Here is a 22,684-nt window from a genome sequence, read left to right as displayed (position 1 = left end):
ATCCCATTTTCGCACCACATTAACTGTTCAGTGTATAGTCACACATTTAAAATGTTGGGTTACCCTTGAAAAGTAGACGTTTCTCTGATTACGCTGCGAACTCCCTAACCCGGCGTCATGCTGCCTGTTGTTTTCGTTTGTTTTTTGTTTGTATTCCTGCAAATTTGTCGAACGACTCCCTGGTGAGAGAAGCAATCGCTTGTTCTCTAATCAACAGATTTAGATAAAACAGATATTACCCTCACTATCTGTTTTCTCTGTCTGTCTGTCTCTCTCTCCCTCTCTCAAAGGCATATTTCACCTAAGGGTTCCCGAATCTTCTCCTGTGGGGTCCGCTGTGGGCAGGATCAAAGCCCATGACCTGGACATTGGAAAGAATGCCGAAGTGGAGTACAACATCGTTCCCGGGGACGGGGGGACTACGTTCGACATCGCAACCAATGTGCACAACCAGGAGGGCATCATTGTCCTGAAGAAGGTGCGTTGGCTTCAGGTTCCAACACATAATTTGTTCATAACTGTAGTGGGACTATTTTTTGATTCTTTTAACATTTATTTGATGCAAAACAGGCCATAAGACATTGTCTGGAGCTCTAAATCTAGACAATACATAAAACTGAAACTTTGCCTCTAATATCTTGTGGCAGTGTTTATACAGTCATCTATGAAAGATATATAATAGATATACATAAATATATAATAAATAATTGTTTAAACCGAAATGGAATGTTATGTTCAAAAAATTACTCATGGCTTCCTTCAAAATAATCTCATACAATTTGGAAGAGACTTCAAACAAAAGGTGACTGGAGGAAATAATATCATCTCCTGTTCATCCATTCCTCACCGCGGAGGCTGTTTATGAATCGCCATAAACCTTAGCCAGCCCATGGTACCACACACTGTTCAGAGGGAGCTCATCACAGTGTCCAGGCTTGAGGTTTCGCGCTTTTTTCCTCTCGGAGGAATAATTCACATTATTAAGTTCAACATTATCGCACAATTAACCATTTATGACTTCTTGCTGGGAACCTGGTGGGCATTTCCTGTTCACCATCTCTTTCCTTTCTGAGACTGGAAAATCAGTGCGAGAGAGTGAGTGAGTGTGTGTGAGAGAGAGAGAGAGAGAGAGAGAGAGGCCTGACTGCCTATAAGTTGATGTAGAAACTGATCTGAAAGCAGTCCTCATTGTTTGGTTGCCATCTGCTGTGTGTCAGCTGGGGAGTCGCTATGTCCCTCAGAAATGTATTGTCTCGTGTTCTGCCAGCCGTTGTCATCCTGTACACGGTCGACCGAATGGACAGCATTGCTAGCGACTCTGTATGTGACCCTCCCTACTACGCTCCTTGAAGTCATTGAGGTGTACAGGGCAGTAGGAGGACTCTAACTGGAGTCCTTGTAAAACCAGGACCATCATCAGCCCCACACACACACACACACACACACACACAGCACGCACACACACACAAATGCATCTGGAACCGAGATTATGCTTGTGATGGAAGTAATTTAGAAAATCTGAAAATGTAATAATTTCTGCTCATGTCATGATCTGCCACACTGAAGTTCTCCTGGCTCATATTCTCCTGGTTCTCCTACGCGGAGAACATGTGCAGTCAGTCCTGCGTTGAAAGACCTTCTTTCTCAGCACCTTACAGTCTTAACGAAAACAGGGAAACGGAAAAGCTCCTTCGAGATGTTTCTTACGCATCTCGGTCCCCCTGAAAGACAGAGCTGGACTTTATATAGCAGGTGGATTGCAAATATCTTGTGATCATGGGTGTTCAGCTTTATAGGCGAGGTTCCGTGCTCAGTTATTACACACACACACATTTGTTATTGGCGCCGGAACTCGTGCTCAGTTGGGGTTCCTGTTTCGGTCATATAATGCCGTTTCAAATTACTTTAAAATTGATATATCCATTACAGAGGTATATTTCCTACAAGGCACCGGAACAGGAGCCGTTTTTTTCCCTCATCCAATTCAGCTCCAATGTCGTCTTCTATTCCGAAAATAAAGAAAAAATAAATAAATAACTGCACTTTTGGGACCTTTCAAGTCTTGTACCTTCAAATCTAATGTGACAAGAAGGAATCCCTGTTGACGCAGTCAGCTGAGAAGCCCTGTTTTATAATAAATAAATAAAAAAATACCGGTGTCCTCGGCTAAATGCTCAGTTGGGCTAAATTCTCTCGGAGTGGCACACTTAGTGCCGCTTGAGTGCATCACCAACTTGGGCAAGAAAGGAGGGCAAAGGCATTTTGATTTTATAAAAAAAAAAAAAAGGATTCGAAAGCAGTTGGCAGAGTATGAACAGCATCATCTTCTCTCCGGGTTTCTCAGCCTGTGTTTTGCGTTTGGACCGTTGCCTAAGGATATGATCTTCCTCTGGTGGAGGGTTTGCCTCTGCAGACCTTTAAATCGGTTCGGGAGCGCGCGAGAGTGCGTCGAAATGCCCGTCGGAAAAGCTACGAGCTTCCCTTCGTCTCACGTTTGTTTTGTGTCGGTTTCCTGTTTTCCCATTCCGTGCAAATCGCACCTGAATCAGTTCCCTCGACCCATTTCGGATGCTGACACCCACGGAAAAAATGAATAAAGTGAATTACTTTTGCTCGCTCCTGTGAACCTGGGGAAAACAAGGCAGGACTTTCCAAAGGAAAGGCGAACAAAACTATTTGGCTGTAAATCATTAAAGCCGACCTTCCCGGGAATGAATAATGGAATTATACCATAAAACAGGGCCCTGATTATAATGTAAATGAGGCCATTTATGTGTTTACATCATGAATACTGAGGATGAGCAGCCCCTGAATACCTCTTTCTCTGTCATTCTGTTTGGAGTTTGATCCACAGCCATGCTGACAATAGGGATGTTTAATATATTCGCCTCCTAGGAAGGTGGCATTACAGCGGCAACAGAGGCTAAACACGTCCCCTGATGGGGTCCGAATGCCTTTTCCATAGAGTCCGAACACCTCCCCCCATAGAGGCAAGTCACAAAGAGCATGGAGCCCTGAGGCAGAAGATGGGGGTGGGGGGTAAGAGTAAAACACAAAAAGGAAAGCCCGGGGATAATGAAGGAAAGGGGGGTTGGGGGTGAAACAAAGTCGGACGAACCCCTCACTCAAGGGCTCAGCAAGGTTTGTTATGTGATAAGAGGATCAGGCAGAGTAATGGGTTCAAGGGATAATCATCTGGTTTTTTTTTTCTCTCTGCCGATAGAAGATGAAGCCAACGTGTGGGGGTAGGGGGGCAGAGGTTAGACATTCCCCCTGCAAAATAAAAGATTACTGGGAAACAATAGCACCGGCTGCAACAGGGATCCACAAGAGCGAAGCCCGCAGATCCTGGCAGTATCCGACAGACGGAAAATAATGGGATGGAAACCCATAACATCTTGGGGTTTTGCGTCTAAGGAGCTTGTTGTCAGATTAGATTTGTTTAAGTATATTTGCTTTTTTCCTGCTCTGTTTTCATTATATTGTTTCCCCCTCTTCCTTAAGCTGTCAGTAAATGACGCTGCCTCTGCTATGAGTAATTGAAAAGCCCTAAGCCCAGGCAAGCGGCATTATTCACCCTCGGCATGTGTGGCCTTAGCACACCCAGTGGCGCCTGTCCAAGGAGTCCATTAAATGGACGGCCCACTCGCTCCACATGTACTGCAGTAGAGCGTACTCCGCAGCGGTGAAATGGAAATACCGGCACAGTTCCGCTCCCTCGTACCGTCCTGCAGCGCTACCGCACCATTCCCAGGTACGGCACTGGGGGGGGCCTCATCCTTTAGAGCAGCATCGCTGTCGCCCATGCGCTCCAAGCACAATCCCAGGGATGCGAACCTGCCAGCTTACATTTATTTTATTTATCAGACGCTTTTCTCCAAAGCGACTTCCAACGAACTCTATGCAGTGTTATCAGCCCACACACCTTATTCACCGCAGTGATTTACACTGCTAGACACACTACTTACACTGGGTCACTCATCAGTGGAAAAGACGCTCTCTCTCTCTGTCACTCACACAGTATGGGTGAACCCGAACAGGATGTCTTTGGAATGTGGGAGGAAACCAGAGCACCCAGAGGAAACCCACACAGACCGAGCAGGGATCGAACCCATGTCCTCTCACACCATCTAGATACTGTGAGACGGCAGCGCTACTCGCTGTGCCCCTGTGCCTCCCGCCTTCCCTGTAACATGCGTACGCATTCTGACATGACTACTGTAAGGCACTATACTTGTCGCAAGGGGCAATAACAGGTCAGGGTGCTGTAATTTACACTGATGCTGTGTGACGGGGTGGTGGGGGGTGGTTGGGGGTTAATATGACTGAAAGAGGACATGTGAACAGAGGTATTCTGAAGGACAGAGGTGGGAAGAGTGAAGAAAGCCAGCGTGTTACCGCTCTTCCGTGTTTGCACACAACGATGCAAATACGAGATGAATTTCGGTGCGACTTAATACATCAAGTAGCGCAGGAAAGGGATGAGTGTGAATTACAGCGTCTGTTCTCCATTCTCAAAGTGCTGCAATGGGGCAAAGCATCCTTCGGCACCGGCGGTTAAATAGACTCGTCAAAGTCGAAGCTGTCGGTGGCAAAGAGCAAGCTCTGGAATCACACCAAGCGAAGTCACCCGAGCACATCATTTTTCACTTTGGTAACGGCATCTGCAGAATTGTTTGCGTGCTGGAAACGGAAGCGCTCTCGTCGAGAGGAAAGGCGCACAGCGTCGGACCGGGGATGCTGAGACGAGGGGTCTTCCGCTCCTTCCCTCAAGGGCATCAGTGTAGTGCTGCCGTTTGCTCTTCATCTGCAACTAATTGCAGTTACGAAGTCATTAACTGGATAGCGCTTCACCTTACCTGGCGTTTCGGGTAAGTCCGCCAGTGATTGAAATGCACCCTGACACCTGTGGAGCAGCGCACCGACGCCTCGTCGGGCCTTTAAAATAACCTATCCCTCATTTCTGCAGCGAGGAGCTTTAATAACACTGCTTGTCAAACGGAAGGAAAAGGCAACGTGACGCATTACTGTCAATGAACTGCACCTGCAGCCCAAAGCCTGTAGATCTGGAAATTATTGCAATCCATTTACATTTATTCCTTCAGCGGACGCGGACGAAGAATAGGATACCCCCCAGAACTAAAATCTCACCTGAGCTGCTTAATTTAAAAACGAATCAATAAATAAGAAATTTTTTTAAAAAGTGGGAAACGATGGAATGGGTAAGATCTGGAGTGAAATAATGCGGTGTCTATATGAAGTGAGGTATAGAGCAATTTCCATTATCACCGTGGACAGTTTTTCAGGACACTGCAACGTGAAATACTGCAGTTCCTGGGACAACTTCCATGTGAGCACACAGCACCATCTGTAGGTCACTTACGTTTACTTTGAATGTTCGTACCGACATGGACAATAATAATAATAATAATAATAATAATAGTAATAATAATAATAATTTCCTTAACATTTTGATTTGCTTGTTGTTCATTTCATATTTAGCTATGACTACAAATGTTTTAGACATCATCCAACTGCCAGCATCAGTCATCCTTGTGTCAGTGTTCGTTTGGTCAGTTACAGACAGCAATGAATCTGGTCGAAACAGGACTGTCATCTCCTTTGCTGGGATTTGAGGTCAGTAGTTATATTTAGGCCGTGGTGCTGAAGGACCCTGGGGAGGAGCAGTTGCGGAGGTGGGGGCTCTGTGTGCGTGATGATGCCGAAATGATTCAGACTCAGGTACAGCAGGGAGGTTATAGTCCGGAGGGCTGCTTGGGTCGCTGCGTCAGTGTAACTAGTAGTTACCCCCCTCCCTCCGACTTGAGGTCCAGTAGGCAGTGATGGAATAACACTAAAGTGACTGAACACACAACATGCATTTAAACTGCGGTGGTGTCCACCTGAAATGTTAAATTGGTAGCAGTTATTTACACCATTATACAGCAGGGTGGTTTTTTTTGGAGCACTACAAGGGAAGGACCTTGTTCCACAGTACAAGAACTCATGGCAGGATTTGAACCTATAACCTTTTGGACTAAAAGCAACAACTCAAACCCCTACACCACTTTTCTTTATGGTCTTGCTGAGGGATCATGCTGATTAAAGGCCTAGACTTGAGTTTGAGAAAGCCCCCATTTCCCAGAGTAAACTGAAGTAGCCTCAACTGCTTAGTGAAAAGACAATAAACAGGAGAAAGGCTTTTTAAAAAGAATGTTTCAAGAATTTTAGTCATAGGGTGTCACCGTCACTTTGACAGTTACCTTCGGTGACATAGCTTCGCGTTCGAATAACATGTCGGAGCTACAACGAGAATTCGTGAGTCTTTCTCTGTGTGTGTGTGTGTGTGTGTGTGTGTGTGTGTGTGTGTGTGTGTGTTCTACTGAAAAGCAGTTTATTAAAAAAATGACACTGTTTCAGGATGTCAATAAGTACATTTTCTGAGTTTGAACTGTAACTATGGCAATTAGTCAAATTTCACATAAATAATATGGAAATGAAGTGGAACAGTGTCATTTTTTATTATCCTTATTATGCCCCCCACCCCCAGCTTAGTTTATTTCCAGAGTGGAGAAAGAATGAGCGAATCTCTGTGCCAGAAAACTGCAATGAATGTGGCTCACAGGCGTGGAACATGCACTACTGTTTGTCATCCGTCCCCTCACCCCAGTTGCGGAAAAGGGAGTGACTCCCTGGTGGATTTCAACGATTGCAGGGGATTCACCTGGCAGGTTCTGGCCCGCCGCACTTTCATTTGCATTTAATCCATTTGGCGGACGCTCTAATCCAGAGACACTCTCAGGGCCAACTGTTTAGCGAACACTTTCATCCAAAGTGACTTTGGACAAGACGCCTTGCACCTTCGCTTGTTTGCGGACTCGAGTGATGGACATTAAGTGAGCCCCAGTGAGCTTTGGACCTGCAATCTCCCAGCCGCAGCTTTGACTTGGTAATGACTGCTCTGTCTGGGAAACGTTAAAGAGGAACAGAGGGCAAACACTGAGCTCAGTGCACACAAACTCACATTGTCTTCCGAACCAGAAACAGCGGCTGGAATCATTTACAGCGTGACAAACATCCAGGTGAACTGCCGAGAACAAGTCAAACTGGGAGGTTTCGGCCCTTCGGGCGACCGAAGAGGAGGTCTCTTCATCACGCCCCTGAAATTATTTAAATGACATCGTTATGTGAGTGGGATCCAACGTCGTCGTTGTCCAGCGTTCTCTGTGAAAAATGATTGCAAGAAGAAATTAAATTGAAAAATTTACATTATGGAAGCTTTGACAAATGCACCTTCCCTGATCTTAAACGCATCCTGAAAAATGACCAAAATTAACCCTTTAACGATCATTGTGAAAGACGCAGCACTGATACTCTGTGATACTGAATTCTTGGACTGGACATGAGCCAGTGCCTTTGGTACCACACTTCAGATTTCTGAGTCATGACTCTTTCCCTTGGGTCTGCTGCCCTTGGTATTACCGTGGTACACATTTCCATATCAAAGCTCTGGCAAAAAAGCTACTCCGGTGATCATGTGGAGGGGTGGAGGGGGTGCTGACTTGCAAGGTGGTCTGAAATCCCAGAGGTCTGTCGACACCCTGCTGTTCCTCTTTAAGTGGAAAAAACATTGTTGTGAATGTAGACAGTCATTTACCCCTAAATACCATTTCCTGGATGTTGCAGATGAATTTAGAGGGAACTACATGGAACAGGAGGAGTGGGAATATTTTTCTTCTACCCTTGTGATGACACATTGAACCCCATTGTGATTCTGTTCTATTCTATTGCAAGGATGGATAACAGTGTAAAATTACACATTAAATAGGTTGCTTTGGAAAAAATTGCTCCTCTAAGCAAATAAATAGGTTGCACTGTGCTCTCGTTCAGCTTAAAATGCCTTGTATTTATGGTATAAACAAAAACAGAAAGAGATCTTTGTTCGGGGCCAAGAAAAAGGGTGATGATGAAGGATGACGATGATGATGATGATGCACCCATGACAGTCCGTTCCTGTTCCTGCATTTGCTGCTTTCATTGTTAGGTCCTCATTTTAGTCATTGGTGCCATTTTTGTCCTTCGGTTGAGGATTCCGTCTTATAGGTGAAACAAGGCTCATTAGAGCCTTACATGTTCAACTCTCGTGTGTCAAAGTGACGTGTTGAATCTTTTTGGAACTAACTCCAGATCAGTGGCAACGCGCAGGCGAAAAAGCCATCGAGGTGCTGCAGTCTGCTCCACCTCACTGCTACCTCAACATCATGAATTTATTTTCAAGTAGCATGAGTTTAAGTGGTGGTTGTTTGGGGATTTTTTTTTTTGGCTGCACTTACAAACACCATAATTCACTTTCTTGGCAGCCTCCTATAACCCGTTGTCTACAAGCACAAATACATGACCTTTGGGAATATTGCGGCCAGCTTTTTGAAATGAAACGTTTTGCTCGTAAGTAACAGCGCATGTTGACGGAGCTCCGCAAAGTGCAATAAAAATTGCATTTCCTTCATTGGATAAATTGGACAAGTGCGAAAGTCATCTTGAGCAATTTTCCCCTTTCAAAAATTTGTAGGAATATCAGTGTTTTGCTCACCTCTCACTGCGTAATTATATGAAATGGCATCCCTTAAAATCAGTCCACACATCCTGCAAATGTACTGCAGGGCAGAGTCAGTCTCCATCGTATTTTCACACAAGGACAACCATGCGTCCGTCCCCGAGTGGCGCTGCTGTTGATGTTGCTGACAGGTAGATGTCTGTCCTGGCCAATGAACGAAGAAAAAGAGTGAGGCCAGCATACTGCGTTCTCACTATATCTGTCTGCAAAAAAAAATCACTTTTGAGGCTTATGTTTGTGCAATATGTTCAATCATATTTCAGCGCTCAGTGTCATTGTGACAAAGACATTGCAAAATGAATCCTTGATCCACAAACCATTTTCACGGCTGGAGGCTAAACAACTCCAAATCCAATGAACCTTTCCACGCTGGAGCAGCTGCTTCTGTATTTTATTTTATTTTATTTTATTTCATGTTTGCTTTGTTGCTTTCTTTTGCAAAAAGTTTCTCCTTAGTGGGTTATCAGTGGCTGGGACTGAAGAGGTTGGTAGGTCATAGTGGGCTTTAAATAATTATTTAATTATTCTCAGTATGACTTATTAATCTGTATCTGTCCGGTGGCTATTCTTTTATGGTTGCACTTTGATTTGGGCAGAACAGATGAATCTGATATCACCACCAAACTCCGTTGTGGATTTGCCTGCACATTTTTCCAGTTTTATCTCAATTTCTCAATGAAGCTCCTTAATTGAAACAGAAATCTTTTTACATAGTCCCCTCCAACTGTGATAAATTTCCCAAAAATATACATTTCATTAGACTTTCAAGACCTTAAGTATTTGTCAGAAATAAACTAAAAAAAAGCAAAACATTGACTTTGGAACCAATGTATGTGTTTTCTTTATCTTTTTTTTTCCCCGTTTTCTGTTGACCGTCTTTTGATCCTGTTATCATAACGCATAGAAGGCAATTAAATCATGCGCTATATTATACCGTCCTAATCCGACTTAACAGACCACAATAGAATTAAATTCATTCAGCCGCAACTCGGAAAAGAACGTCATAGCTCATTTCCAAATAAGAATGAAGTGTTTATTTCAAATAAGAAGTCATTTTCAATAAATTATGTACAAAATGCTGGCTAAAAAAACGAAGTCCATTCGATCTTCTTCATTAAGTCACGGCTTCTGATCAGCCTCATACCGTATTTTCTCTATTGCCTTGTCACATGGCTAAAATCCCCTAGCGTGGTGAATCCATCCCTGGCAGTTCTCAGCAGTGACTACCAAACATCCAATATGCATGGCAGTGGATGATGGTCGTATTCCTTCTGCTGCACAATGAAGGGAACTCATTAGGAGGATGGGGAAAAGGACAATAAAGGCAGGTTGCATGGCCGTGTGTGTGAGAGTGTGTGTAATGAAGCAATCTGTTATCTGGCAAGAATGATGAAAGGATGTACAGTATAAGGACACACTGAGACATGCCAGGCCTCACCAGCTGTCTGCTTTGTATGGGAATAATTCTGTTGTACAGTAGACCCAGAAACTATATGAAATCTGTGCTGTACACTTCTCCAAAGCTGGTGCCGCACATGGTCACACTGGCTTCGGATGAACGTGACACCAGTGGGGTCCCCCCCGCCCATGACTCCTAACTGCAGATAAGTTAAGGGTTCCTCAGCATGTGTTAATGTGTAGGGGATCATATTTGCTCCAAGTTCCCTTTTCTCCCCTATTTCTCAGAGAAAGTAGAGAAAATATTTATTACTGTTAACTCCAAAATACTGCAGGTAAATGCAATGGATTATTTCACTCAAAGCAGAAACACCATTGTTAGAAATTAAAATATGCACATTCTGGGAACTGCTCTATGGACAGTGTGTTTTCTTTGTGCAGCTGTATCATCTGCTCTGTGTTTTGTTTTTAGATCCAGTCAGTCGCTGCCAAAACTGCATTGTGCTCATTTTCAAAGTTGTTTTGGTCTGTCTGAATCCCTTTCACTCAGAGTTCACTCATTGTTGGTAACAATTATGTTGACAGTGGGAGCCACCCCCCCTTTATTTGTGTGATGCAAGAGCAGGGCTCTCTTTTAACTCTGTATATTACATTTAATACAGTAAAGAACCCCTTGTCATTTGAGGAAAGGTCTGAGGTGGAAACAAAGTAGGCAGCAGAAGAACAGATAGCCAGAGGGTAGAACTCCACCAGTTCCCCTAGAGGTTTGTGTTTCTCTTCAGCAGAACAGTTAAACCGTATGACTTACAGGGAAGAAATCACTGCACATGGACGTTCAGTGCAAGAGAACCAGGAAATGTTTTACTCTCTTCAAGATTTTAGTTCCAGGTGATGATCATCATGCAAAATGCATGGGGGTTTGGTCCTGTTGCCACTGGGTGGGAGGTCTTCATTTTCCCTCACTGGGATAGTGCCGTTATTATGTGTGAAACATTTTAAAGAGCAAGTGAAAGCAGTGCTGTAGCTAACAATGAAAATAACAACAACGGGTAACAGTTAAAGACACAGGGGACAGTTGGGAGTGTAGTGTTTAGAGCAGCTACCTTTCAACCCAAAGGTCGTACGTTGGAATCCCACCTCCGGCTCTAGTACCCTTGAGCAAAGTACTTACTCTAAATTGCACCAGTAAAAATAACCAGCCATATAAATGGGTAAATAATTGTAGGCAGCTTAACACTGTGGCTCCTTTGGGGGAAAGCATCAGCTAAATGAATAAATGCAAATGTAAAATAGTCAGCAGCTGACTTGTAATTGGACAGCTCCCAGTGCTGAGCTTAGCTGTCCGTGGTGCTGAAACTGGCAAGAAAGTCACTCTCACACGCCACTCATACTTACACGTGTCAAACATTCTGGTGTGTCAGAGTATACCAAGTATTGCTGACACATTTGATTGAATTACACCCTCTGATCAGTCACTGTTATTGAAAGACAAAGATTAGATTGATGATTCTGACTTGAATATTGCCTGGAACATCTATTCTATGTCTTTGAAGGTTTGATCTACCACACGTCTGAACACGTCTTTGTCTAAGAGATCCCCTTCCTCTCCTTAAGCCATGCACTTGCTCTTCTGTTCATCTCTGCCCTCATCCTCTTACTTCGTGACATCTTGCAAACATCAGCTCATTGGTGACTGTGTTTCATTCATGAAGATGAACTGGCTGTTGACTGAACAATTTTGCAATATTGGTGCAGCGGAGAATCGTAGTTATTTTGACTGCTGTGGACAAATGGTTTAATTCGGTTGACAAAAGTGACAACTGAATTTTGTAATGTGGGTTACGCTCCGGCTCCTCACGACCCCGTATGGGACAAGCGGTTTCAGATAGTGTGTGTGTGTGTGTGTGTGTGTGTGTGTGTGTGTGTGTGAGGTAAATTGCAGCAGTATTTTTGGAATTTGTTCTTTTTTTTTTTTTCAGAAAAAGCAACTTGTAAGGATGCAGAGTTTTCGCAAAGACATTACACTTTGTGGGAATTGCAATATGCAATTCAAGAAAACTTGCAAGTTTCTACTCTGTTTCACTGATGTCCTTCTGTGCCGGACTTAAGGAGGTCTGCTGGCTGGGGTAATAAAGTGTGGGAGTTTGAGCCGTGGGATGGAAATGGACCAGCCTGCTGGTGGGATGTGGACTGATGATGTATCGCTTGAGCTCTCAGCCCATCAGCATCCGTGCGTGTAGTTATGCGTGGGGTGTATATTGTGTATGCTCACCAATGGCTACATGAGTGTGTTTGTGTGTCTGTGTGTGTATGGCCTTCTGTAAAGTGTTTGTAAGTATCTATGTCTCTTTCTGCATCAAAGTCAACGGAGGGGTGCAGGGGTGTGTCTGTTTGTGTTTATATGTAGGCAAATATAGACGAGGACACTGTTCAATACATTCATAACATACCAATTAGCTATTGTTTATCAAAAACTTATTCTTATATGTTACGTCAAATTATTACATCCCCTAAAAGGCAGCAAGATCAATTCAGACAGAGTGACCTTTCAGATTAAAAGTCATTATTCTGCCTCATGACCATAAAATAGCTCCTACAGAGTGTCTCGGGCGACAGGTGTTCAATTTAAGCCAAATAGACTTCTTAGTCTTCTGACAGAAGTGCCTTAGGTTGCTATTGAATTAAAGTGCACAGGCTGGGCAACCTGCAGAGAAACACATTATTCTTCCTGTGCAATTACAACCCCCTCTAAAAAGAACGGGCGGAAAGGAGTGTGTTATGTATTAATTGCAGGGGTGTTTCAGTTTTTTCCGTTATTTTTGTTACATACGTTTATTTTTATATCGAGTCCCTTCCTTTGTGGTTTATTCAGAGTGAATAACATGGTCTGTTAATTGGAAGGTCGCATCAAAAGAGCAAAAAGGCAAAATGAGATACAGAAACAACAAGTGCACTGGCAGCAATTGACATTAGAAGCAGAATCACAGATGTACACGATGTTAAAGGAGATGTTAGAGTGTTGGGGGGTTTAGGAGCATCATAATATTTGATGGTGATCTACAGCCGGTCAAGCAGTGTGTTGCTCAAAGTCAACGTCGGTCCTTCCTGGGTGAGGTTCAGTCCAGCCATGGCAGCACCTTTGGAAGTGGCGAAAAGAAATATATTGTATTTGCTGGGTAATGAAAGGGTGTAGAAAGCGGTTCACAGTGATTCTAATACAGACAGATAAAGTCTCAATGCTGGGGGCAGCAGGGGGCATGATGCTTAGTGCCGTCAACATGTAACAGGAAGGACTTTTGTTCAAATCCCATCGCTTAGTGCAGTACCCTTGAGTTTGGTACTCACTCTGAATTGTTCTGGTATAAAAAATAACGAATAAAAATTCCTAATTGCAAAATGGGTAAAAACCATTGGCTTAGTATAGTATATAAACCTAATGTTATTAGTTGCTTTGAACAAAGGCACCACCTCAGCAAACGATTAAATCTGCAGCTTAGTTTGTTCCCCTTTGTTGTTTGTTTTGCTTAAACTACTGCTCATCATCGCTGAAAGGAAGTGCGCATCATTCACATAAACAGTTTTGCATAACTCCTACGTCCTTCTGTATGCGTTATGATTTATTCCAGCTTGTTCCCATGTTTTCCGCTGACCTTTGGGATTGTTGTTTCACGATGAAGGGAGAGCAACAACGGCGCTGGATGCCGTGGCGACGGAGATTGCGTGACTGCGTTCGCACTGTTTTGCATTGAGCGGAAAAATTCCGCAGGGTCATTGTGGTAAAATAAAACTTCTGCGAAACATCTGCTTGAGGAATCGTGCATCATGTGGCGCAGTCGTTTGAAAAACAACAGAAAGACTGGTACCGCCGCGTCATGGGACCGTTGTAGCGAAGCAACGGTCGGCAGCTGAGTCCCCGTCGCTCGTGATGGAGCAGGAGACAGACAAGGTTGGACACTGGCAGAGGAATAGGGCACCCTGCACCCCCACCTTCATCTGCATACCAGCGCTAATGTCAGCGAAGCAAAACAATGGAGTCGTCACGCAGATGTAACAGTTACTCGCCGTGAAACATGCCTTTTGTGTTCTTTCGAGAGACACCTGTTAAAAACGGTTTCCAAACTGTGACTTGCTAAACCTTTTAAATGGTAAGATGCTAATTACATTTGAAAGTTGTTGAAGTCTCACTCTTAAGGATTAGAAAGAAAAAGAAAAACATGGCTTTGGGCTTTGTTTATTTGCTTTCGTTTGTTTGCTTGTTTAACTCTTTTAGCCTCTGGACTACGAAACGAAGAAGGCGTACACTTTCAAGGTAGAGGCCTCAAACCCTCATCTGGACCCCCGCTTCCACAATGCGGGTCCCTTCAAAGACACAGCCACGGTGAAAGTCAACGTTCTGGACGTGGACGAGCCCCCCGTGTTCAGCAAGCCATCCTATACCATGGACGTGTACGAGGACACACCCGTTGGCATCATCATCGGCGCCGTGACCGCGCAAGACCTCGACGTGGGAAGCAGCGCGGTCAGGTGACGACCGCCCGCCTTGCAGGCTCTTCGCTCTGTCTTTCCATACAGGCCTTTTCTCAGGTTTCGGTCGTTTACTGTTAGAAACACATTTATCTCCAGCCTCAAGAAGGTTTGGTGTCTTGCAATTCTTATCAACACATTTTGGTATTTTGAAGATTTCCAGAACTTTCACTGGCTAATACAAGTACGCTGGACAGTTACACACGTCTGGCAAGACGAGTTGCTATTGTTGTATTTCTGGGAATTGAAATATAGGACAGAAATATGATTCATATAATTCAATGAAAGTATTTGGAAAGGTCTCACATTTTACAGACCCACTCCGTAGCTGTCACAACTGATTATATCTTGATTAAAAGCCTTGTTAATTATGTCTTTCAAAGGACAGATTTTTCCCTCGGAAGGATTTTTACACTGACGGTGTTACAGTGCACATCTATTCTATCAGCAAACTAGTTCAGTTACATTCATTCATTCAACTGACACTCTTCTCCAAGAAGGAGTCTTACAATGTTAATCTACCTGCAATTATCTTCACGTTTATACAGCTGGATCATTTCACCATAGCAATTTTTTGGGATAGTACCTTGTTTAAGGGTTCTGCAGCTGGGATTCAAGCCTTGAACCACTGGATCCAAATGCAGCAGCTGTAACCAGTACACCATCAGTTCTTCTGCTTACGGTTGTACCCACTCTCTGTTCTTTCAAAACTACAACAGGGTCGCTCACCTGAACAGAAATGAAATCCACACTCATGGCCAGTGCGGAATTTCAGAAGTATATTGATTATATTTTTCATATATTATATTATATTTTCCAAATCCACAACAAAAAGAGCCATTCGCTCACTCATTATCGATGAGGTGGCAGCGGTCTGGAGTCCGTCCTGGGAACATAGGGAATCAGGGCAGGCGGGGTAAACGACGGATGGGGAGCCACTCCATGGGAAGTTAGTCACACACAATCACAAATTAGAGGCATCAGCTGATCAGAAACACGTATTCAGAGTGTGAAGGTAAACGTGAGCACTTGCAGGCAACATACAAACACAGGAAGAACACGAAAACTCCGACCTGCTGAAATGGGACCAAACCTATCCTCAGACACCAGGCAGACATTCTTTGAGGCACCTGCTCTACCCGCTGCACCACTGTGCTGCTCCAAAAAGGTTCTGTTCTTAAAAATATTTTTGCATCATTTAACCAAGGCAAGATGAAGTTTGCCAGTACTGTGTTAAAAGTAGCAACAGAAAACAGCAGTAAATAATGAAAAAAAAAAAGAAATAAAAAATTATATCGATGCTTCAAGCAGGAACATATTTGCCTTCAATATTTCATAGAATAAAATGGAGTGGAAGAGAAGAGACTTGGATTGACAGCACTAAAAGGCCATTCACTTGTATTTTTATGTTTTTTTCTCTATTTATTTATTTATTTGTACATTCATTTATTTTTTACCATGCCTCTTCATGTTAAATATTTTAGAAGTGACTAATGGGCATTGTTCTGTATGGGATCTGATCAGGAACACTATGTTCTCCACTCAGACCAAGACAAATTGTCCACTGATGTCCTGCAAGGGGCAGGAAGCTCTTGAAATCTTTTTAACAGTCATATGATATTTTGCATCTATATTTGTGCTGTGTAGTGGGCACAGTGGCGCAGTGGGTTGGACCGGGTCCTGCTCTCTGATGGGTCTGGGGTTCGAGGCCCTCTTGGGGCGCCTTGCGGCGGCCTGGCGTCCCGTCCTGGGTGTGTCCCCTCCCTCTCCAGCCTTATGCCTTGAGTTGCCTGGTAGGCTCCGGTTCCCCACGACCCCGTATGGGACAAGCGGTTTGGAAAATGTGTGTGTGTGTGTATTTGTACTGTTTTGAATCTGGCCTGTCGAAACACACGCACTCCCTTAATATTAAAAATTCTCTTCTTTATCTGTTCATTTATTTTTGTAATTTATTTCCAATGCACCATTTTCACTTCCCTCATTCCTCTTCAAGAAATTAAAAAAAGAAGACATGAAGATTTCATGAAGAAAGAACTATATAATGCTGCTATAACTCTGAGAATCAGATGCTGCTACAAGTTAATTTTCAGAGTGGCACCAAACTGTCGACTGGAAGATTGGAAAAGTTACATAAATGTATAAATATATAAACAGCGGGGGGTGCGGTGGCGCAGTGGGTTGGACCACAGTCCTGCTTTCCGGTGGGTCTGGGGTTTGAGTCCCTCTTGGGGTGCCTTGCGATGGACTGGCGTCCCGTCCCGGGTGTGTCCCCTCCCCCTCCGGCCTTACGCCCTGTGTTACCGGGTAGGCTCCGGTTCCCCGTGACCCCCGTATGGGACAAGCGGTTCTGAAAATGTATGTGTGTGTGTGTGTGTGTGTGTGTGCGTGTGTGTGTGTGTGTGTGTGTGTGTGTGTGTGTATATAAACAGCAAAAAATACAACTCCATTCTAAAATGTGGTGGTAAATTTTTCACTTGTGTTGATTGCTTGCAGGTGGTTACGAACAATAGGGGTGGGAAAAAACCCTGGACAGAATGTCAGTCTGTAGGGTAGCCACATGCACGGATATTCACACAGTCGCATAACATTCGCCATTTAAAGTGTCAAATTCACCAGAACTGCAGGTCTTTGGAGTGTGGAAGGAAACCAGAGCACCCGAATGAAATCCATGCAGAAACTGGGAGAACATCCAAATTCCACACAGATTGAGCTGGGTTCAAACTTGTACCCAAACAGCCCAGGTGCTGTGAAGAGGAAGTGCTGCCCTGCTTTCATTTTTTTGCACTTAATAAAACATTTGTCATGTTCTCCAAACAAGCATTATTAATTTTCCTTCTCGAAACACATCACCTGTGTTCCCAGAGCTTTGGAAAGGGTTAGGGTTAAAGATGGATCAGTTTATTCATTAAAAAAAAAAGAAAAAAAAAATCACATAAGCTATTTCCCAAGCTGCTACACTTCCGAAGAGGTTGCAGCAGATAATTTATTCAACTTCCACCTACGAGGCCTTATTCATAAGGTGTTGTTTAGACAGAATCCAATAGCAGCCATCTGAGTCCTGCAAGATGAAATCATGCAGCAAAGGTTTTGTTTCCCTCATGACAGAGCACTGTTTGCATATTGCTTATCATAGCTTGATGGAATTTGGTATTTGTAAAAATCCTCTTATTTCGCTCTTTATTATCTGCATTGCATACAGTGCTCTGAGAGTATTTCTTCAGCTAGGTGCTAGACTGGGTAATCTAGGCAATGCACCAAACTCAAGGGTGCAAGAGCAGTTTCCCTTCCAGAAGAGGAATCTGCACCCCACCCTCCGCTCCCCCCTTATCCCAAAGTGAAATACCAAATTACTTTTTAGCAAAGGATTACTGATCCATGTGTGAGTGGTGTTCGGTTTTCCTCTGGAGTTTTGTTCCAAAGCCCTATTCATTAAGGAAAGGAAATTGTACATGCTACGTTTTATTGACTCACAACACCTGACCTAGCATGGGGATGCAGAGTAAATTAGCCATACAAAGGCAGATCATTAAAAGTTACACTTTGCAAAAGAATTGAACAACACACATTGTATTAATATCTATTACACATAAATTATCGTATTATTTATGGTACTGTGTTCTGCAATTACCATTTAGATCACACTTTTCCGTTTTTCTTTCACTGTTCCAATGCCTGTAAAATCCCCAGAACGAAATTATATACAAGCACACGATTCACCGATAACCCAGATGTTTAGATATGAAAAGTCTAGTGAGGAAACTTTTTAAAAAGAACTTGAAGGGGGGGGAGGTTGTTTGAAAGATACAGGAACAGAGCCGGTTGTTCGGTGACTGGTCCAGAATTGCTGTCATTTACCAAACCATGCAAATAGTTTATGTTGTTGCTGTTAGGTGCCGTCATGGCAACGCTACAGAGAGGTATCTGGGCGGCATGGTGGAGGAGCGAGTGGAGCTGCTGTCTCACAGGACCTGGGTGGTGTGAGAGGGCGTGGGTTTGATCCCCACTCAGTTTGTGTGGAGTTTTCATGTTGTCTGTGTGGGTTTCCTCCAGGTGCTCTGGTTTCCTCCCACAGTCCAAAGACATGCTGTTCAGGTTTTTCCCCTATAGTGTGTGAGTGACAGAGAGAATGTGTTCCACTGATGTATGGATGAGTGACCTAGTGTAAGTAGTGTATCTAGCAGTGCAAGTCACCACGGTAAATAAGGTGTGTGGGCTCATAACACTACATACAGTTTATTGGAAGTCACTTTGGAGAAAAGTGTCTGATAAATAAATGTAAAAGTGTCTGGTCTTCCGCCAAGCGGCTAAGACTTCAACGTGGGGCATCCATAGCTGTGGTGATTGTGTTGATCCATCATGTAACCGGCCTTCCACTTTGCCCGGCATGACGTCCTTTTCCATTGACTGTTCTCTCCGCATGATGTGTCCGAAGTAAGAGAGTCGAAGTCGTGGCGTCTGAGCTTCCGATGACATTTTTGTTTTGATCTGCTGCAATATCCACGCATTTGTTTTCCGGGCCGTCTAGGGTAAACACAGGATTCTTCGGCAGAACCATAGTTCCAAGGCGTCAATTTTCTTCCTGTCCATCTCCTTCGCTGTCCAACTCTCGCATCCGTATGATGTGACTGAGAAAACCATGGCTTGAACTTGTCTGACTTTTTTCTGTACAGAACCACACCCCTGCGCTTGAGAATAGTTTATAAGGTCCGGAAAGTGTTCCTACTGCTATTGTTCTTACGCGACTGTAGAAAAGTTTCTCCAGACTTTTCGCACTATATATTACATCTATTAGACGCATTCTGCAACAGCCAGATCATAAACAACGCAGCACGGCACTGCTCTTCGTGATTAAAGATGTAGAAATGAAAAAGCTAATGGTTTCTTAAAGTCACCCGGGCCGTTAAAATGACGAGTTGTTCTTGACAAGAATAAAAGCAGAGCTCGCAAATATGCAAGCGAGATCTCGCGTCTTCGCTGCTCCCTATGCGGCCGCAGTCACGTCTTGGACCCAAATCAATTCGGAAGGGCTTTCAAATGATGCTGCTGCGCACGCGGATGTACTGGACGGGATCTCTCGGGTGGCTTCTCCACTCATCTGCTCCCGAGATGTCACCGTAGAGGAACATGTGGTTTGTTTCGTGGTGTTACGAGTCACATCTTTTTTTGTCACCAAGGGCGCAGAGGAGCTCATAATGAATACATATTTCAGTTGTGTTAGAAGTCTCTTTCCCTCTCTGCACACAGGCTGGCAAGTATTTTAAGTTTAAACAAAGCCTAGAGAAAATAAATAACATGCTAATTGGGAACTCGCCTTACTTCAATCCCTCAACAAATGCATTACTATATTTACCAAAGATTACATGAAGGAAGAAAGAAATCCGGCGAATGACGAGGGGATTTAGCAGCGAGCAGGACGGAAAATGTACAAAATTATGAGTTGGTGCCGCCTTCGCATTTCCGAGGAAAAACAAACAAAGTGAAACGGCTTTGCGAAGGGATGTCGTTGGGCTACAGGGGGCACAGAGAATAAGAGAAGCACCAAGTTACAAAGGAGTTTAACTTTGAAGTGAATAAATCATAATTACAAATGCAGATGCATAGATGGGTCATATTTGGTTCATGACCAATTAGCAGTACGTGAATTTTTACTGTACGTGCAACATTTACATTTATTTATTTATTACACACTTTTTTCCAAAGAAACTTCCAATTAACTCTGTAGTGTTATGAGGCCACACACCTTATTCACCGCGGTGACTTACACTGCTAGATACACTACTTACACTGGGTCACTCGTCCATACGTCAGTGGAACACACACTCTCTCTCTGTCACTCACACATTATGGGGGAACCTGAACAGCATGTCTTTGGAGTGTGGGAGGAAACCAGAGCACCCGGGGGAACGTGCAAACTCCACACAGACTGAGCGGGGATCGAACCCACGTCGTCTTGCATCCCCCAGATGCCGTGAGACAACATTTTCTGTATATTTTCATATATGAGTTTTCGAAACATCGTAGGCTTACTTTGGAAGAAAGCCAAAGAATGCTTTGAACCATCAATGTCCACTGCGAACCGTTGGTGTGGGATCCGTTACGGTGTCGACAGCCATGTTGCGGGAGTCATTAAGTCCCATGATTCCCCTGCACGCTTGTATAACAGCCAAGAAATATGAGGCCGTTTATAGGACCAGGTGCACCGTACGGCGCACTCCGCCATGATACCCCCATGCACACTGCTAATCAAATTTAGCTCCCGCTGTGGCCTTTCCAATCACTACATCTAAACGTCATTGAACCTTTATGAGAAGTTCTGGAGCGGAGAGTGTAAAGTGGATTTCTCTCTCTTCCATCCCTCAAAGAACCAGAGGCTTTCCTTCCGAAATAATGATGCAGTATATCACTACACACAACTCAGGAGTTTTATGGCACCAGTACAAGAAGGGCTGAAGCTGTTCTGAAGGCAAAGGGTGGTCCTACTCCTTATTATGCCCTTGACATTAATACATTTTTATGTCTTTTGTTATAACTGTGGTGGATCGTTTGGAAAGGAAAAAAAAAAAAAAAACTCGAGCTGATGTCCATGGATGTTTATTAAGAAATTAAACATCTACTGCCGGAGACCAGGCTGAAAGGCCTGTGGCCATAATACAGATCAGTCATGACGGCCTTTGGACGGTCACTGAAATGGACAAAAATGCCAATGAACTAAACAGAGAGACGTCTTCAGCTTGGTGAGAAAGATCTGCTTGATTTTGACTACAGCAACAGCGAACAGGTCTCTCCCGGGGGGAGGGGGTGTTGAGAAGGAGCCCATTAAGTCCATGAACATTCATGAGCAGTCCGGCCTTGAAAACATGTTGGCTTTGGATGATTATTTATTTGCTAAGCAGATGCCGCTTATCAAGACTGATTTATAGAACTTATAGTTTACACTTTCATGTGTTTAGTGAGTCAATGTGGGTTAAGTACCAATCTCCAGGGTGCGGGAAAACCACCCGGCAGGGACTCGAACCCAGAGTACTGTGGTATAAAACAAGTAAATAAAACTGCTATTGCGTTAGACTCTTAGAAGTTTTAGCACAGTGGCTGCAGTTGGATGATGGGAAATGTTATCGCGAACTTTATTTACTGGCTGGAGTCCTGTGGAAGTGACACCGTTGCTCTTATGTTTTATTGTTTTACATTTACATTACATTTATATTTATTCATTCAGCTGACACTTTTTTCCAAAGTGACTTACAACGTTAAGGTTACAGTTAAATAAAAATAGATGTACATCTGTACCTTAATTTCTTCAGTAAAGTACTAATACACAGTATGCATCAATATCGCTCTCTCTCTCTATATATATACATATATATATGTATATATATACACACACACACACACACACACACACACACACAGAGTAAATAAAAATACATATTTTTGTCCACACATGTGATGCCTGACAATTGTAGAAATATGAACAATCTGGTTAGGACACATTTTTTGAAAGGTACTTGTAACCTGGGACCATATGAATATATGTGTGTGTGTGTGTGTGTGTGTGTGTGTGTGTGTGTGTGTGCGTATACATGTATATAGATAATTACTTGTGCTGTCCGTAAACAAATCCTGTTTGTTTGCTGTGCTTCATTTGTAATGCAGATACTGACGTTAATTACGTCTTTTTTATTATCATAATTAGGTATTCCATTGACTGGAAGAGCGATCTGGACAGTTACTTTGACATTGATCCGGTTGAGGGGACCATTTCCACCAACGAGCTCCTGGACAGAGAGAGTATTCCGCAGCACAATATCTCCATTGTGGCAACGAAAGTTAGTAAGTATGACAACAAATCGATGACGGTACTTTATACACAGTCACTGCGGTATCATCAGGTGTGGGTGATTTAGTACTGTTTTGCTCGTGCCATTAGCAGGAGTCGTTTTTCTCAGGTCATTAATGGCCATCCGTAAAGCATGATATAGGATCCTGTCCATTATTGGGCAACGTCTCAGTACATCCTTTATGTATACAGTGTTCATATCCCATTTTCCCTCTGATCATTATAAATATACATAATACAGGTAATCATTTTCACATTTTGTGGAACTGAGCACACAGAAAGCGGACAGCCAAAAATATGATTAAAAGGGA

General features: G+C 43.5%; 1 protein-coding gene across 1 annotated transcript in view; it reads left to right on the top strand.

Moving 5' to 3' along the window:
* Positions 1-22,684, top strand: part of LOC108927604 (cadherin-12-like) — a 72,563-nt gene that overhangs the window by 33,601 nt on the left and 16,278 nt on the right. Inside the window, exons 5-7 of the mRNA XM_029246462.1 lie at positions 291-478; positions 14,283-14,536; positions 22,230-22,366. Coding sequence (XP_029102295.1) covers positions 291-478; positions 14,283-14,536; positions 22,230-22,366 — 579 coding nt within the window. The remainder of the gene's footprint in view (positions 1-290; positions 479-14,282; positions 14,537-22,229; positions 22,367-22,684) is intronic.

This window comes from Scleropages formosus, chromosome 19, assembly GCF_900964775.1.
Source record: "Scleropages formosus chromosome 19, fSclFor1.1, whole genome shotgun sequence".
NCBI lineage: Eukaryota > Metazoa > Chordata > Actinopteri > Osteoglossiformes > Osteoglossidae > Scleropages > Scleropages formosus.
The sequence above is the reverse complement of the archived record's forward strand: the minus strand, read 5'-3'. Positions and strand labels throughout refer to the sequence as shown.